Source organism: Myotis lucifugus, unplaced genomic scaffold, assembly GCF_000147115.1.
Source record: "Myotis lucifugus unplaced genomic scaffold, Myoluc2.0 scaffold_449, whole genome shotgun sequence".
Lineage (NCBI taxonomy): Eukaryota > Metazoa > Chordata > Mammalia > Chiroptera > Vespertilionidae > Myotis > Myotis lucifugus.
Genome location: NW_005871497.1, coordinates 467,602 through 486,726, shown reverse-complemented (window position 1 = coordinate 486,726; position 19,125 = coordinate 467,602). Strand labels below are relative to the sequence as shown.

General features: G+C 39.0%; 1 protein-coding gene across 1 annotated transcript in view; it reads right to left on the bottom strand.

The window, feature by feature from the left end:
- The window catches only part of LOC102441160 (sulfotransferase 1 family member D1), a 39,716-nt gene that overhangs the window by 7,424 nt on the left and 13,167 nt on the right, over positions 1 to 19,125 (bottom strand). Inside the window, exons 3-6 of the mRNA XM_006102970.3 lie at positions 16,130 to 16,287; positions 10,777 to 10,902; positions 9,587 to 9,684; positions 2,794 to 2,920 (exon numbers count right to left, since the gene is read on the bottom strand). Coding sequence (XP_006103032.1) covers positions 2,794 to 2,920; positions 9,587 to 9,684; positions 10,777 to 10,902; positions 16,130 to 16,277 — 499 coding nt within the window. The 5' untranslated portion in view covers positions 16,278 to 16,287. The remainder of the gene's footprint in view (positions 1 to 2,793; positions 2,921 to 9,586; positions 9,685 to 10,776; positions 10,903 to 16,129; positions 16,288 to 19,125) is intronic.

The window sequence follows — 19,125 nt, the reverse complement described above, 5'->3', positions numbered from 1 at the left end:
ATATATGGCTAATATGCTAAGTGTCCATCCACCCATCCAACTGGTCGCTATGATGCACACTGACCACCAGGGGGCAAATGCTCAACGCATGAGCTGCTGAACTGCAGTGACTTGGCAGCGACGGTTCTCGGGTGACGCGCCCCAAAACCAGAGGAGGGAGCCTGATTCCTAGTGTGGCACATGATTTCACCTTCGGCTGTGGGTTACGTTGTTGCTGGGGCACTGTGGGCCCCGAATCTGGTTTACTGCACACTTGCATTTGCATTCCACACCCTGTACTACAGCAACTTTGCAGAGTGCCCTCTCGCACTCTGGGACTCCTCAGGGGATGTCAAGAGAGCCAGTTTCAGCCCAATCCCCGCAGGCCAGGCCGAGGGACCCCACCTGCCACAGGGACCCCACTCACTCAGCAGACGCAGGGGAGAGACTGCAGAAGGTTGGCTCCAGGGCGTGTCTAATTAATTTCCTTTCAATGTGCATGAATCAGTGTACCAGGTCACTAGTGTGACTATATTTGAAGATGGTGTCTTTTCAGAGCTCATTAAGATGTGGATCAAAATCAGTCTCACCAAAATGTGCCACTCTGGCATGCAGGTTACATATTTCAAGCTAAAAATAATCAAGGCTCAGAGGCTCAGGAAGAAACTTTGGCCTTCTCCTTCATTGACTAAAAAAATTTAAGAGAGTGGACATGCTCCAGGAAGGGAGATATCATCATGGGATATTCCAGTTTAATTTAAATAAGGTATGGTGCAAGGAGGAACCTGGCAAAGCCCATTTCCTCAAAATCCTTCATGTGTCTCATTGCTTCAAGATGGCCCATAAACACTTGTTTACTAAGATCTCCTTGTACATTTGCCTTACTTCCCTGGTTTCTCCTCCTTGATCCAGAATGACATATAGACCTCATTTGAAATTTTCATGCTTATGTGAATTCCCCATAATGCAAGTATTAAAACTTTTGTTAACCTGCCTTATGTTCATTCTGCCAGCCAGAAGAACTAAGAGGGAAATGGGAAAGTTTCCACATCCCTGATAGGTCTTAATCCAGTATAACTGATCTCTTTCTAAGAGGAGATAATTATAACCCAGACATATACAGAGAGAAGACCATGTGAAGACACAGAGAAGATGGTCATCTACAAGACCACGAAAAGGGCCTCAGAAGAAACCATCATGAGGATACCTTGATCCAGAATTTTAGCTTTCAAAACTGTGGGAATATAAAGTTTTGTTTTTTAAGCCACTCAGTCTGTGGTACTTTGTGGCAGCCTTAGCAAATGAATACAACCTTTGGTAAATAAAATTAAAACTAGAAGAGCAAGATGGCAGGTAATAATACAGACAATAAGTGGTACAGATGTTCATAGCAGAGGGAAATAGGGAGTGAAAAGCATAGGGATGGAGAGATGAAGAAAGAGCTGTGGTAGAAGTAGAGTGTATCTAGTTCTAAGAAGAGTTGGGCATTGATAATAAGAATGAGTAGACATTCTATGGAAACAGAATAGTCCAAACAATGGCAGGAGTAAAAAAAAATTTGCAAGATGCCATTGAGATGTATTTGCTTTGAAAAGAGACTTGGAAAATGTTTATATGAAAATTAAAGTAGAGTTACTACCATGGGTATGAGCATGTTTTCCTGAAAGAGAAAATACACAGATAGAAAAGAAGAATCTTGAAGTTAAAATCTTCAATAATTTTTAGTTTATAGAATTAAACTGAAGAAATGGTTAAGAAAAGAGAGTCCGTTCATTTGCAAAGGCTGCCACAAAGATGAACAAAAATAGATCCAGAGACAGAGAAGGATCAATCAGACCATCAAACCTCAGAAGGAAGGTAGGGGAAGGTGGGGGTAAGGGGGAGAGATCAACCAAAGGACTTGTTTGCATGTATATAAGCCTAATAAATGGACACAGACAACAGGGGGGCGAGGGCATGAGTGGGGGGATGCGGTGGGGGGACAATGGGGTGATAAGGACACATATGTAATACCTTAATCAATAAAGAAAAACAAAACAACTTTACAAGCTTTCCTTTAAAACTTTGGATAGCTATTGCAAACTTGGTTTCCATATAGTTTGTATCAATTTATCATCTCACCAACAATCCATGAGATGGCTTGACTCCTCACACTCCCATCAACACAATGTGTTTATCTTTGTCAATCTGATAGGTGAAATATAGATGGTATCTCATCATTTTAATTTACATTTATCTTCTTATAAATATGGTTTCATATGTTTAAAGCTATTTGTATTTCCATTTCTATGTTCCATTTGGTTGGATTCTTGGTCAGTTTTTAATAGGAGTTTGATTTTATCAATTTACAAAAGCTCTGAATACATTAAGAAATTTATTTTTTTTGTATTTCATGTGTTAAATGTGCATTTGTACAGTTTGTCATTTCTATTTTTTGTTGACTTTTTTCATTCAGACTTTTAAAAAATACAGTCATATTTGAATTTTAAAAAAAGAAGAAGATAGTCCAAGAAATATGTATAAAATCAAAACAATACAATGACATACAGCAAGGCAGTAGTCACCAAGTACTAATGAAACAATGAGACCAAGGGCTTAAAAACCTGTGTGTCATATATTTTCCAAAAGTCCTTAAAGGGAAGAAATGGCAATGTATTCTTTTTCTTCTATTGCCTCTCTCATGCATTAGTAGAGTGCTGAGGGCATATTAGGTTTATAATAAATACAAAATTTATATCTGAACTTTATATATCCTTGAAAAAAAAAAGACTTTTCATTATGAAACTCCATGATTAAAGTAAGAATTGGACTCACCCTTCCCAGTCATGAATTTACCCAGAAACTCCTCCCAGGTACCAGGCTCTGGGTGCAATTTTGCCATTTGGTAGAAATAAAAATAGGACACAGCCACATCTTTAGCATTCCGTGCCACATAGACCATCTGTGGAAAGAGATGATAAATCATAATTTTGTTTATATTATTTAAAAATATGTAAACTTTTGATTACCTTGACAGAATGCCTATTTTTCTTTTTCTCATTTCCTGATCTGGGTGTGTATAGATATATCCTGACATAGAATGTTGATTAAATCCTAATTATTTTAACACAAAGTCTTCTCATCTCTCACACCTCAGGGTTCTCTTTAGCCTTTGAAAAGACATCTCGAACTATGAAAAACCAAGTGAAATAAGAATTATACATTAAATTAACAAAAATTAATATTATTCTAACATTTAGAATAATATTTTTAGAATAACATTTTTCTGTATCATCACTTAGCAAAACTAATAAAAAACAGAAATTTTTAGAGTTGAGAAAATGTCATATTTTTCATTAAAAATGAAATACTTTTGGGTAAATTCAGTCAATAAAGATGAAACATTATTCACTCTACCCATGTTTATAATGATTATAATGAAGAGGAAGGAGAATGAGTAGTAGTAGGAGAAGAAGAAGACAAAAGAAAAACAGAGGAACATAATTATAAAGAATAAAATGGCAGTAAATACATACCTATAATAATCACTTAAATGCAAATGGCTTAAATGCTCGAATGAAAAGACATAGGGTAGCTGAATGGACAAGAAAACAGGATCTATATATGTTGTCTACAAAGGATCCACCTCATAATAAAGAAACACACAGACTAAAACTAAAGGGATGGAAAAAGATATTCCATGCAAAAGGTAATGTAATGGAGTAGTAATACATTTATCTGACAAAATGGACTTCAAAACAAAGGCTATAAAGACACAAGGAAAGACAATGCATAATGATAAAGGAATCAATCTAACTAGAGGATATAACCATTGTACACATTTATAAACCCAACATAGGAGCACCTAAAAATATAAAGCATATTTTGATGGACTAAGGGAGAGATTGACAATAATACAGTCATAGTGGGGGATTTTAATACCCCACTGACATCAATGCATAAGTCTTCCAGACAGAAAATCAAGGAACAGCAGCCTTAGATGGCACACTAGATCAGATGGATTTAATTGATAACTGCAAAGCATATCACCCCAAAGCATCAGAATTACAGGATATTCATAGAAGATTTTACAAGATAGACCACATATTAGGGCACACAATAAGTCTCAGTAAATTTAAGAAGACTGAAATCGTATCAAGCATCTTTTCTGACCATAGCAGTATGAAACTAGAAATCAATCACAAGAAAAAAACTGAAAACACACAAGGCAATGGAGGCTAAATAACATGATACCAAGCACTTAATGGGTTAAAAATTCAATTAAAGAAAAATGAAAACATTCCTTGAAACATATAAAAATGAAAACCCAACCTAAAACATATGAAGCACAGCTAAAGCAGCCCTGGAAGGGAAATTAATAGAGATACAGGCATATTTGAAACAAGAAACATCTCAAATAAACAATCTAATTTTACATTTAAATAAAGTAGAAAAAAACAAAAAAAATCCCAAAATGATTAGAAGAAAGGAAATAATAAAGATCAGAGAAGAAATAAACAAAATAGAGTCTAAAAAAAAGTACAAATCATCCATGGAAACAAGAGCTGGTTCTTTGAAAAGATGAACAAGATTGACAAACCTCTAATCAGACACATCCAAAAAAAAGAGAGAGAGAGAGAGAGAGAGAGAGAGAGAGAGAGAGAGAACCTAAATAAATAAAATCAGAAATAAAAGAAGTAACAAATGACACAGAAATACAAAGGATTGCAAGAAAATATTACACACAACTGTATGCCAACCAAGTGGACAATCTGAACAAAATAGATAAATTCCTAGAAACATACAATCTTCCAAAACTGAATCAGGAAGAATCAGAAAATATGAATAAGGAAATTGAAGCAGTAATAATAATAATAATAATAATAATAATAATAAAAACACAAGTTCCTTGACCGGATGGCTTCACAGGTGAATTTTAACCAAAGAAAATTTGACACCTATCCTTCTCAAACTATTCCAAAAATCCAAGGGAAGAATCCCAAGTTCTTTTTCTGAGGCCAGCCTTATTGGAATTCGAAAACCATATAGACATTACATAGAAAGAATATTATAGGCCAATATCCCTGATGAACTTAGATGCTAAAATCCTTGACAAAATATTAGCAAACTGGATCCAGCAATACATTCAAAAGGTCAAACACCATGATAAAGTGGGGTATACAAGGTTAGCACAATATCTGAAAATCCATAAACATGATACACCACATAAACAAAATGAAGGATAAAATCACATGATCATATCAATACATAAAAAAAGCATTTGATAAAATACAATACTCATTTATGATAAAAGCTTTCAGCAAAGTGGGAATAGAAAAAACCTATCTGAACATAATAAAGGCTATATATGACAAGCCTACAGTCAGCATTATACTCAATGGACAAAAACTACAAGTGTTTCCCTTAAGATAAGGAACACCAGGAACAACACAAGGATGTCTGTTTTGCCACTCTTATTCAACGTGTTACTGGAAATCTTAGCCACAACAATCAGGCAAGAAGAAGAAAGTTGGGGACAGGTAAAAGAGGGTAAAAGAGGGATAAATGGTGAAGGAAGGAGATTTGATGTTGGTGAACAAACAATAGAATATACAGATAATGTATTATAAAATTATACATTTGAAACCTATATAATTTTATTAACCAACGAGTGGCCCATTGCATGAAGATTCACGCAATGGGCCTTCCTTCTCCTGGCTGCTGGTACCAGTTTTCCTCCGGCACTCGGGACCCAGGCCTTTGGTCCAGCCACAGCAGGGAGGCTTGGCTTCTCTGCTCCGACTGCTCCCAGCCCCTCCTTTTTTTTTTTTTTCCAGCTCCTAGAGTGGAGGCCAGGGCTGGCTGGAAGCCTGGGTAGCCCCCTGCGACCCAGGTCCCCAGCCACTCCTTGAGCGGAGTCCAGGGTCATCAGGAAGCTTGGCTTCCTTCGTTTCTGGGAGCAACCCAAGCCTCCTGCTCACTCCAGCTCTGTGGCCGCCGCCATCTTCAGTAGTCTTCAGTCTTCATTCCATGCCTGTGTATGCAAATTAACTGCCATCTTTGTTGGGTTAATTTGCATAGTCACTCTGATTGGCTGGTGGGTGTAGCAGAGTGGCGGAGTGATGGTTAATTTGCATGTTTCTCTTTTATTATTTTAGATGTTACCCTAGTAAATTCATTATTTTATATATGCTAATTAGACTGGACATCTTCCAAACATTCTTCTGGACATCCTTCCGGACACAGCCATGGTGGCAGGGGCCAAGGCAGAGGCAGTTAGGGGCAATCAGGTCAGCAGAGGAGAGCAGTTAGGGGGATAGGCTGACAGGGGAGAGCAGTTAGGGGTGACCAGGCTGACAGGGGAGAGCAGTTAAGTGTGACCATCTATACCAGCTGTTCTCAACCTGTGGGTAGAGACCCCTTTGGCGGTCGAATGACCCTTTCACAGCGGTTGCCTAAGATCATCCTGCATATCAGATATTTACATTGCAATTCATAAGAGTAGCAACATTACAGTTATGAAGTAGCAACGAAAATAATTCATGAGGAACTGTATTAAAAGGGCCAGGAGGTTGAGAACCACTGATCTATACTAATATACTGGTAATATGCTAATTAGGCCAGATGTCTTCTGGACAAAGCCACGGTGGCAGGGGCCAAGGGAGAGGCAATTAGGTCCGACCAAGCTGGCAAGGGAGGGCAGTTAGGGGGAATCAAGCTGGCAGGGGAGAGTAGTAGGGGCGACAAGGCCAGCAGGTGAGAGCAGTTATGGGCTACCAGGCCAGCAGGGGAGAGCAATTAGGGGCAACCATCTATACTAATAAAAGGGTAATATGCTAATTAGACTGGGCATCTTCTGGACGTCCTTCCAGACAAAGTAACAGTGGCGAGGGCCAACGCAGAGGTGGTTAGGGGTGATTAGGCTGGAAGGGGGCGCAGTTATGGGGACCAGGCCAGCAGGGGGATGGCGATCAGGCAGGCAGGCAGAGTGGTTAGGGGAGATCAGACAGGCAGGCAGGTGAGCAGTTAGGAGCCAGCAGTCCTGGATTGGTGAGGATGCAAGCCAGGCTGAGGGACAGCTCCCTGCCCTGTGCATGAATTTCATGCACTGAGCCTCTAGTATTTAATAAAAGATAAGACATTTAATTATCTAATCAAAGGACTTGTAATTTAGAGCATATAGGAAATATTTACCTTAATAATAAAAAGAAAGAAGCCCCTATAGTAAGTAAAAGGTAAAAAACCTTGGTAGATACTTTAGAAAAAAAAAAAACAAATAAAAAACACAATGGAATACTACTCAGTCGTAAAAACAAAAAAGAAAGAAAAATTTTATCCTTTGTAGTAGCAGAGATGGGGCTGGAGAACATTATGCTAAGTGAAAGAGCAAGTCTGAGAAAAACAAGTACCATACGATTTCCCTCATATGTGGAATCTAATGAACAAACTGAACTAACAATTAAAACAGAACAGTCTCATAGGTAGAAAGCAACTCACAGCTGTTGGGTGTAGGTGGGGAGGCACTGGGAGAGGAACATGGAGGGATTTAGCAAAAAAATAAAAAAGAGAGAAAGAACTCAATGTGGTGATTGCTGGTGGAACAAGGGGTTGCGGGATGTGGAGGAGGGTATAGGGGGGATAAATGGTGTTGGAAGGAAACTTGAATTGGGGTGGTGAACACACAACACAATACAAATGTACAGATGATGTGTTGAAGAATTGTGTACCTGAAACCTGTATAATTTTAACCCCAATAAAATAAAGGAAAAATATCTAAGCTATGTAAATGTTCTTAATCTAATTATCATTATAGAACTACAAAGTAAAACCACAATGAGATGCCACCAGACATTTACTAGTATGGCTAAAGTTAAATAGTTTTAGTTATATCTTGTGTTGATGAGGATGCAAAATAACTTCAACTTTTGCACAATTTTGTTCAGTGTTTAAATTGGTGCATATGATTGAAAAGATGTTTGAAAAAATCTACTAAAGATGAATCAATGCATACCCTAAGATCTAGCCATTCCATCCCAATATATTTAATCAAGAAAAATATGTATATATCAATAAAAGACTTGTATAAGAATATGCAATATTTTCAATACTGGCAACCAACAACTACCCAACTGTCCACTAAAAGTGCCATGAACAGGTAAGCTATGAAACCGTCACATATACATAATGAAATGCCTTATATCAGTGCTTCTCAAATTTTAGCTTGAATCAAATTCACCTGGAGGTCTTATTAAAACTCAGATGGCTGTACCCACCCCCATTGTTTCTGAATCAATAGGACTGAATTGGGCCTAAGAATTTGCATCTCTAATGAGCTACTTTTCCTCAGGGTACCATGTTTTGTGATCCAGAAGGCTACATTAAACAAAATAAGCATGATAAGAATTGATCTCACCAACACTATGTTGAATGAAAAAAGCTAGATATTCAAGATTATATATTTTATGATTACAGACAAAAAAAATCAAACTAGTTCATGGTGAAAACTTTCTGGATAGTGGTTATTTTGGAGATAGGGATTCTTGCCTGGAAATGTACACGAACAGAGCTTTTAGGGTGCTGGTAATATTTAATTTTTTGGTTTCATGGGTATACTCACTTTGTGAAAATTCATCAAGTGCATTATGATGTATGTACTTTTCTCCCTAAATGTTATGCTTGAATTAAGATGATTATTAAAAAAAGCCTAAAACAATTCCATAAATATATAACTTATATATTATAAATTATATATAATTATACTAGTAGCCCGGTGCAATAAACTGTGTATGGGAGGGAGGGTGTCCCTCTGCCCAGCCTGCACCCTCTCCAATCTGGGACCCCTCCGGGGATGTCAGATTGCCAGTTTAGGCTGGATCCCTGATCGGGCCTAAACTGGCAGTCAGACATCCCTCTTGCAATCTGGGACCACTGGCTCCTAATGGCTCACCTACCTGCCTGCCTGATAGCCCCTAACCACTCTGCCTGCTGACCTGATTGCCCCCAACTGCCCCCCCTGCCGGTCTGCTCACCCCCAACTTCCCCCCCTGCCAGCCAGCTTGCCCCCAACTGCTCCCCTGCTGGCCTGCTCACCCCCAACTGACCTCCTGTGCTGGCCTGCTTGCCCCAAACTGGCCCCCCCTGCCATCCTGCTTACCCCCAACTGCCCCCCCTCCCCGCCAGCCTGATTGCCACTTACTGCCTCTGCCTCAGCCCCACTATCATGGCTTTGTCTGGAAGGATGTCCGGAAGGTCTCCTGGTCTAATTAGCATATTACTCTTTTATTAGTATAGATATTTATAAATTGCAAAGACACTGATTTCATGAATAAGCAGTTCTGGGGTATTTAAATATCTATTGTTTACAAGTGGACAGTGAAAGGATTTAGACAGAAAGGTATTTTAGAGAAGGGGAAACCTGAGAGAATCTTATGGCTTGGGCACTGAGTATTAGAAATCCCTTAGCTATAGCAGTGAAATCCATTGGTATATTTTGATCTTTAATATATGGACCACATTATTATTTTTTTACAATGATTTATCCAGGGGTAGAAAACTCATCTTAATTCCTACATAATTAGTAAAAGAAATTACAACACAAATAAGAATCTTTTTATTTAAATTTTGCTACCTTGCAGTTATTCTTCCAAAATGAAGAAGGAAGAAGTTGAACAGGCAAGTGTGTTTTCACTAATCGAGGAGACTGCATTTTTTTCAAATCCTCAATGCCTATAAGCATAAAAGTTAAATTACATTATAAATGTGGAATCATAAAGGTCAATTACAATATAATCTAAGACTTTGTAAACTTTAACCCCACTATATGGCTTGAAATGATTATATGGCTAAATGACCTCATATAAATCTAAAATCTACATGAGATTAAAAAATGATTAATTCTGGTTAGTTAGGCTGTTTTATTGCCTATGAATTGTAGAGTTTATTATCTTTGTATTAAATATAAAATCTTCATATATAATATCTGATGAGACAGAAACAGCAGTAGGTCAAGATGTCCAAATTTTTCCTTCATTTATCTTCTTCTTTGCCTCATTTACAATGTGAGGAAATGGAACTAGAGAGTTTCAAAATCCCTTTTCTGCTTTATTTTTTGGCATTTTAATATATATTTTTAAATTTATTTTTTAATTACAGTTGACATACAATATAATATTCATTTAGGTGTACAACATAGTGATTAGACGTTATAATATCTTTTGAAGTGATCACCCTGGTTTAAGTCTAGTACACTTTACATCCCCACGACTATTTTTATAACTGGCAATTTGTACTTCATCCCTTTCCAGCTTTCTTGAGATCAACTTAAGCTATGAGGTTCATGACTAATTTAAAAAATTTTAATAATGTAAGGCTTTATAACAATGTAATAATGTAAGACTTTTTTTCAAGTGCTAAGAAAAAGGTGGGTCAACTCAATACTACACGTGAATAGTTTGCGGCCTAATCTGCATAAGCTTGAGCAAGGATTCACAGAACAAAAGAGACCTAAATTCAACATTTTTTTTCTTGAGTCTGTAAAGATCAGCTAACTAGCAGTAGATATGATTCTATATTGAATCAAACACTGGATTTTTTTGTGTGTAATGATCACCAAATATTCAAATGTTAAAGACTTCCACCGGTCCTATTAACAAAAAAATATATATACTCATCAACATTTCTTCTGAATAAGTAAATACTCTTTTATTATAGACACTTATGATTCATATCTGTATCATTTTTCATCATCACTCCTCTAGACACCACTAAAAGATAGAGGAATTTACTCTTATGGTGAAAAAGAACATTAAGAGAAAATACCATTTTCCATTCCAGGAACTATAAGTTCCATGAATGGCACTCGGTTGTATATTGCATCCCGTTTACATTTCTCTGCATCTCCATTGTTATAGATCAAATCCACTATTTCACTGACCCAGGTTGTTCCTAGAAAAAAAAAAAAAAAGAAAGAGAGAGAGAAGGAACTCTAAACTTTTCTGTCAAAAAGAGTATGAGACGGTCACAAGACATTATGTAACATCAAAAAACAAAATCGTGCTCTTTGAATTCATGCCTTTTTTCTCTTCTCTCTTTTTCTAGTAGACATCCTTATTTATCTTGAACATATGCTCTATGCATGTATTGTGCATGTGTGTCAAATCTGATTAAAATACTCATAAAAGTAAAGCCTGAAAAGGAAGTAAAATATGGGGTATAAAAGAAACATTGTGGGCCCTGACTGGGTAGTTCAGTTGGTTAGAGCATCCTCCCATACATCAAGGTTGCTGGTTCCAATCTCTGGTCAGGCCACATACTAGAATCAGCCAATGAATGCATCAATAAGTGGAATAACCACTCAGTGTTTCTCTCTCTCTCTCTCTCTCTCTCTCTCTCTCTCTCTTTTTCTCTCAAATTAATCAATAAAAAAATAAAAATTAACAAACAAAATTTTAGAAAAGAGATGTGGAAGTAATGATAGCTCATTTTCCTGTGTGGGATAGATGGGGGAAGCAGCCAATTTTAATGACTCTGAACTCCAATTTGTACATTTTTATTAATATCAAAAAGACTATTATTCTTTGGGATTGAAGGGTACTTTGGGTAAAACTGAATTTTTTTTGTGTATAATGATCACCAAATATTCAAATGTTAAAGACTTCCACCGGTCCTATTAACAACAATAACAACAACAACAGCAACAACAAAATATATACATATATATATATATATATATACTCATCAAAATTTCTTCTTATTCAGATATTATCTTTGGGTAGAAGTGGAGTATAATCTGATTATTAGAATAAGTAAATACTCTTTCATTATATACACTTATGATTCATTTTGGTGAAGAGAAAAACAGGGGTGAAGGAAAACAAAAAGAACTCTGTCATTTTTTTTAATGTATTTTATTGATTTTTTACAGAGAGGAAGGGAGAGAGATAGAGAGTTAGAAACATCGATGAGAGAGAAACATCGATCAGCTGCCTCCTGCACATCTCCCACTGGGGATGTGCCCGCAACCCAGGTACATGCCCTTGACTGGAATCGAACCTGGGACCCTTCAGTACGCAGGCCGACGCTCTATCCACTGAGCCAAACCGGTTTTGGAAACTTTGTCATTTTATCTGTGGTGACCGGTGTGACACTACCAAGTCAAACAATATATTCTGTTTGAACACAGTGGATCAAGTTACTCTATTCTTTATGAAATTGTGTCTCACCAGATTCTGAGAAATTGCTATAATGTACATGAGCATAGGCTCCATTTAATTGTCTATGTCACTCGATGATCTGGTTATCAAGATACTGTTTAAAAAGTGATTACAATTTATAAGAGAAAAATGTCTTCTTAATTGTTCCCTGCTCTTTCCCCTTTACGAAACATGTAATGATAGTCTCTAAACTGAATAATCATTGAGGGTGGAAACTAAAAAATTAAATAATTAATCCATGCAAACAGCATAGTTTTTGAAGAATGATCTTCATATGGAGGCACCTTTGAATTGGTTCCAGATATTAGAGTACTTTAGGCCTCATTTTTGTTTAGTCCTTTTTGTGGACAACTCTTACTCCTTCATGTCCCTAAATCACAAGTACAAGACTCATCTCTATCCTTCTAACTCAGACAATTACAGTACTAAGAAAAAGGTGGGTCAACTCAATACTATACTTGAATAGTTTTTTTGCCTAATATGCATAGGCTTAAGCAATAATTCATAGAACAAAAGAGACCTAAATTCAACATATTTCATTTCCTATGTTGAAATGGGTGGTTCAAATTGTGGCCAATGAAATTTGATAGAAAGAAATTCCATTTTAGATATGCTTTCAGTTGAAAATGTTTATTTTCTAGGAGTTTTGAAAAAAAGATATGGTTTAGTTAGCTTTCCCTGGCTGGTATGGTTCAGTGGGAACATCATTCTGTACACCAAAAGGAGACAGGTTCAGTTCCCCATCAGGACACATATCTAGGTTTCATGTTCTGTCGGGAGGCAACAAATTGATGTTTTTCACCCACATGGATGTTTCTCTTTCTCTATATCTCTCCCTTCCTCTCTCTAAAATAAAATAAAATTTTAAAAATTATTTAACTTGAATATTTTAAAAAATTTATCTTTATTGTTGAAAATATTACAGATGTCCCCCTTTTTCCTCCCCATTGACCCCCTCCAACCCACTCCTGCCCCCTCCCCAGGCACTTCCTGTCTGTCTATGCATATATACATATAAGTTCATTGATTAATCTCTTCCTGCCCCCTCTCTCTGAAATACATTAGTCTGTTGCATGCTTCAATGTCTCTGGATCTTTTTTGTTCATCAGTTTATTTTATTCATTAGATTCCACATATAAGTGAAATCATGTGATATTTATCTTTCTCTGACTGGTTTATTTTGCTTAGCATAATATTCTCCAGGTCCCTCCATACTGTCTCAAAGGGTAACTTGGAACAAAAGAAAAGAAAAGAAAATGACCAAAAAGAGTACATTATTAATTTATGTGTAGCCACCTAGCCATCTAATATTTAGTACATTAGAAAAAATTCAGCATCAAAGAGCACCTTTGTAGATGAACTATTTGTGTAATAGTACCTTCCAAGGACTTTCTTAATAGTTTCCTATTAATCTACACTAATAAAAGACAAACATGCAAATTGACCGTACCTTTGCTACACCTTAAGCCACGTCCACCAGCCAATCAGAGCGACTATATGCAAATTAACCCAACCAAGATGGTGGCTGGCAGCCACGGAGCTGGAGCAAGCAGGAGGCTTGGTTGCCCAAACGATGGAGGAAGCCAAGCTTCCCAGCTGCTGTGGCCGGCTCTGAGCTCCACTCAAAGCAACAAAGTTTCAATTATAGAAGGTAAATAACCCCCAGATACCTGCTTTTAGCCAGCCGTGGCCATGGAGCTGGAGCAAGCAAGAGGCTTCCCTCCCACCCACCCTGGCCGGCTCTGAGCTCCTCTCAAGGCTACAAAGTTTCAATTATAGAAGGAAAATAAATCCCAGAATAAAAAAAAAAAAAAAAAGGAGAGGCTGGGAGCTTTTGTTGCCGGGAGGCTTGGCCAGCCTGAAAACGGCCCTCAGCCCCTCACCCAGACTGGCGAGGCACCCCAGTGGGGACCCCCCCACCCTAAAGGGGGTGTGGCCAGCCTGAAAACAGCCATCAACCCCTCACCCAGGCTGGCCAAACCTCCATTGGGTGAGGGTCCCCACTGGGGGGGGCTTGACCAGCCTGCAAACAGCCATCAGCCCCTTACCCAGGCTGGCCAGGCACCCCAGTGGGAACCCCCACCCTGAAGGGGGTGTGACCAGCCTGCAAACACCCATAAGCCCCTCACCCAGGCTGGCCAGGCACCCCAGCGGGACCCCCACCCTGATCCAGGACACCCTTCAGGGCAAACCAGCTGGCCCCCACCCATACACCAGGCCTCTATCCTATATAATAAAAGGGTAATATGCAAACTGACCCTAATAGCAGAACGACTGGGAATGACTGGTCACTATGACACACACTGATCACCAGGGGGCAGACGCTCAATGCAGGAGCTGCCCCCTGGTGGTCAGTGTGCTCTCACAGGGGAAGCTCTGCTCAGCCACAAGCCAGGCTGCCAGCACAGTGGTGGTGGTGGGAGCCTCTCCCACCTCCTCAGCAGTGCTAAGGATGTCCAACTGCAGCTTAGGCCTGCTCCCCGCTGGCAAGTGAACATCCCCCGAGGGCTCCCGGGCTGCCAGAGGGATGTCTGACTGCCAGCTTGGGCCCGATCCCCCAGGGAGCAGGGCTAAGCCAGCAGGTGGACATCCTCCGAGGGGTCCCAGACTGTAAGAGGGCATAGGCCAGGCTGAGCGACCCCCCGACTGCACAAATTTTTGTGCACTGGGCCTCTAGTAAATGTATAAAAATAGCAAAACAACAACTCATATCATTTCTCAGTTTCTTTCCTTAAGTCTTATAGTTTTCAATGTGTAGGGCTTACATTCTCTTTTTTGAGACTGTTTACTAAAGAGAGCAGTTGTTTAAATTTATAACAAAGTATTTCTAAACATATTTATAAAACATGTTGAAAACAATGAAATATTAATATTTTACAAAATATTTTAAAATATTAAAATGAACAAAATATTTAAACATTAATTTATATAGAAGTATATATATTCATATTCTAATGTACCAAGTCATTTATATGTACAGTTTTAATATTTTTTATTTGAATTTTAAAAGGAAAACAAAACAACAGCATTAATTTTTCTTTAGCTAGAGCTTCCAATAGGAAGTGAGTTTGTCTAATTTGAAACAAAACTACACCAGCAACAAACAGCTACAATGATCCTTTAACAAGTGATCTGCTAATCATTGGGCTTACACATATGGATCAATAAGTAATCATCAAGTACAGTGCCTTTGAACAATGCAAGGGTTAGGGGTTCTGACTCTAACTTTTGACTCCCTCAAAACTTAACCACAGACATCTGTCCTTTGTATTCACAAAAAGTTTCAGGATCCTTGCAGATCCCCAAGTCCCCAGAAGCTCATGTGTCTTACATAAAATGATGTAGTAGAACAGTGCAGTCAGCTCTTAACATCCTTGAGTTCCCATCTGAAGATGGAAAATACTGTTGCTGTAAAAACGAAGAAATTCTTGCCATTTGCAACAGCATGGATGGAACTGGAGACCATTATGCTAAGCGAAATAAGCCAGTCAGAGAAAGATAAATATCACATGATCTCACTCATTTGTGGAATACAATGAACAACATAAACTGATGAACAAAAAAAGATCCAGAGACAGAGAAGCATTGATCAGACCGTCAAACCTCAGAGGGAAGGTAGGGGAAGGGTGGGGTAAGGGGGAGAGATCAACCAAAGGACTTGTATGCATGCGTATAAGCCTAACCAATGGACACAAACACCAGGTGGGTAAGGGCATGAGTGGAGGGGTCGAGGGGCTCTGGGGGCATAAGGACACATAGGTAATACCTTAATCAATAAAGAAAAAAGAAAAGAAAATACTGTTTTCCATCTGCAGTTGGTTGAATCTGCTGATGCACAACCTGGGAATATGGACAGTCAACTGTATATATATTTTTTAAATCCTTAAGTAAGTAGATCCATGAAGTTCAAATTCATGTTGTTCAAGGGTCAACTGTACAAATAAATGAAAAGGTCTTACCAGATTTGGGATAGGTGGCGATCAAAAGGTCATCTGGTCGGCTTTCAAATGACTCCACCTGGGACCACTCCTCAGCAATGCTCCAGAAGAGGGGAACACCCTGAACATCCACTAACTCCCTTCTGTAGATATCCAGCTTGTTGTCCATGTTTGAGAGACTATATTTTATGCAAAGAGGCACAAGTTAAAAGAGGCTTTGTTTTACATAACATCAATATGATTAAAATTAATTACATGTTATTCACCAAGGTCATATTTCATTTCTCTAGGTTTAGCAGCGTCAGATCACAGTACTGTGCATTACAAATCAGCAGAAGAAAAAAAGTATTGTAAAAACCAATGAGGTCTTGCACAATTTATTTTATATGTACTGGTTATATGATATTATCATCAATATTTTTAATGGGTATACAAAGACTTCTGGGATATGTAATAAAATTACTGGACTTTAGAGTTAGAAGAAAGTGTCCTACTTAACCACAGTGCTGCCAATTCATTGCAGTGGGAATGTGAATAAGCCCCATGACTACTCTGAATGTTCTTAACTATAAAATCAGGAGTGGCCTAACTTAGTACTTCCTTAAATTACAGGCTGAGTCACAGAATGTAAATTAGCTAAAAGTAAATTATTCTACAACAGACCACAAGAATAAAGGGGGGGGGGAACTTGAGATAAGTGTAGCATTGGAAATACATTGCTCTGATTAAGGTTTTAGCTTCCTGAGGTCCTCTAGCAGCTGCTGAATCTTACTTCAATAATTAAAATCAGAACCCTCTGAAGCCAATAGACATAACCTAACTGTATCTTTTCCAAAGTGCAATTTCCTATCTTCTTTATTTCTCTTTTTTCAAGTCCTTACAACTCCACCCTCATCCTACCTCATCCAAATACCTTTTACTTTAAAAGTTTACGGAGAGAAACCAAGATGGCGGCATAGGTTAACGCTGGAGTTTGCTGCCTCGAACAACCACTTCAAAAATACAACTAAAAGACAGAAGGGACATCATCCAGAACCACAGGAAGGCTGGCTGAGTGGAAGTTCTACAACTAGGAGGAACCGAGAATCAGAGGAGGCGCAGTGCTGAAGTAAAATACTAAGGTGCGGAGTGCACGAGGCGCAGGCTGCGTTTGACTGTTTCAATCCGGAGGGAGCCTCAGACTCTGAGCTCCAGATCCGGGCGAGTCTCTAGGGACCCAGACTCAAACGGGAGAAGCAGGACTGTCTGGCTTCGGTCCCTCCGAGGTTTGCAGCGGTTGCTGGGACAGAGAGGCAGAGCCCCTGGGGACGGACTGAGAGCAGCCATAACTGCTCCCTCCTCTGCCCTGTTGATCCTGTGGGACCCACCCCGCCCAAGCCCTGAACAGAGCCATTTGCCGGATAGCCTCAGGCAAAGGCTAGATTAGCACCTCCCTAGAGGACAGAAGTTCTCCCACTGCAAACACAGCTGATTCTCACAGCCAGTTGGCCTGGAGGTCAAGTAGTAATTACCTACAACAATCAAGGCTTGACTACAAGACTGCTCACAGAGACCACAAGGGGGTGCACCAAGAGTGTCTACCTCAGGTAATTGGGACACTTAACACGGAAAGCCACTCTATCGACACAGCGAAGCATAAAAAAATGCCAAGACAAGAAGCAGGCCACAAAGGACAGACCGGAGAAAAGCAGGCTACTGGATAGAGAATTCAAACCACACTTTTGAGGTCTCTCAAGAGGCTTCTAGAGGCTGTTGATAAACTTGATGAGATGTACAGGAAATCTAATGAGACCCTCGATGGTGTGATAAAGGACCAACTAGAAAGTAAGCATACACTGACTGAAATAAAGAATATTATACAGACTCCCAACAGCAGACCAGAGGAGCGCAAGAATCAAGTCAAAGATTTGAAATTCAAGGAAGCAAAAAACACCCAACCGGAAAAGCAAAATGAAAAAAGAATCCGAAAGTGTGAAGATAGTGTAAGGAGCCTCTGGGACAGCTACAAGCATACCAACATCAGAATAATAGGGGTGCCAGAAGATGAGAGAGAGCAAGATATTGAAAACCTATTTGAAGAAATAATGGCAGAAAACTTCCCCTACTTGGTGAAAGAAATAGATTTACAAGTCCAGGAAGCGCAGAGAGCCCCAAACAAAAGGAATCCAAAGAGGACCACACCAAGACACATCATAATTAAAATGCCAAGAGCAAAAGACAAAGAGAGAATCTTAAAAGCAGCAAGAGAAAGAAACTCAGTTACCTACAAGAGAATACCCATACGACTGTCAGCTGATTTCTCAACAGAAACTTTGCAGGCCAGAAGGGAGTGGCAAGAAAATATCAAAGTGATGAATACCAAGAACCTACACCCAAGATTACTTTACCCAGCAAAGCTATCATTCAGAATTGAAGGTCAGATAACGAGCTTCACAGATAAGGAAAACCTAAAGGAGTTCATCACCACCAAACCAGTAATATATGAAATGCTGAGGGGTCTCCTTTGGGAAGAGGAAGAGGAAGAAAAGGGGAAAGATCCAAATTATGAGCGACAAATATGCATCTATCAACGAGTGAATCTGGGAATCAAGTGAATGAATGATCTGATGGACAGAATGGGCTGGTGATTGTAGTAGAGTCGGGGACATGGAAAGGGAATGGACTGACTATTCTTTGGGGGAAAAGGGGTGTGGGAGATACGGGAAGAGACTGGACAAAAATCGTGCACCTATGGATGAACACAGTGGGTGGAGAGTGAGGGCGGAGGGTGGGGTGGGAGCTGGAAGGAGGGGAGTTATGGGGGGGGGAAAGAGGAACATATGTAATAATCTGAACAATAAAGATTTAATTAAAAAAAAGAGTCAATGATTTGACTCATGTACATAAAACCAATGGGGAATGAAGTATCCATCTTATAAAAAAAAAACTGTTTGAAATTTTAACCCTGCTATTTGGCTTCTGTAAATACTTGCTTGGTTAAATAATAAGGAAAATAAGACTACTCCCATTCCAGAGAG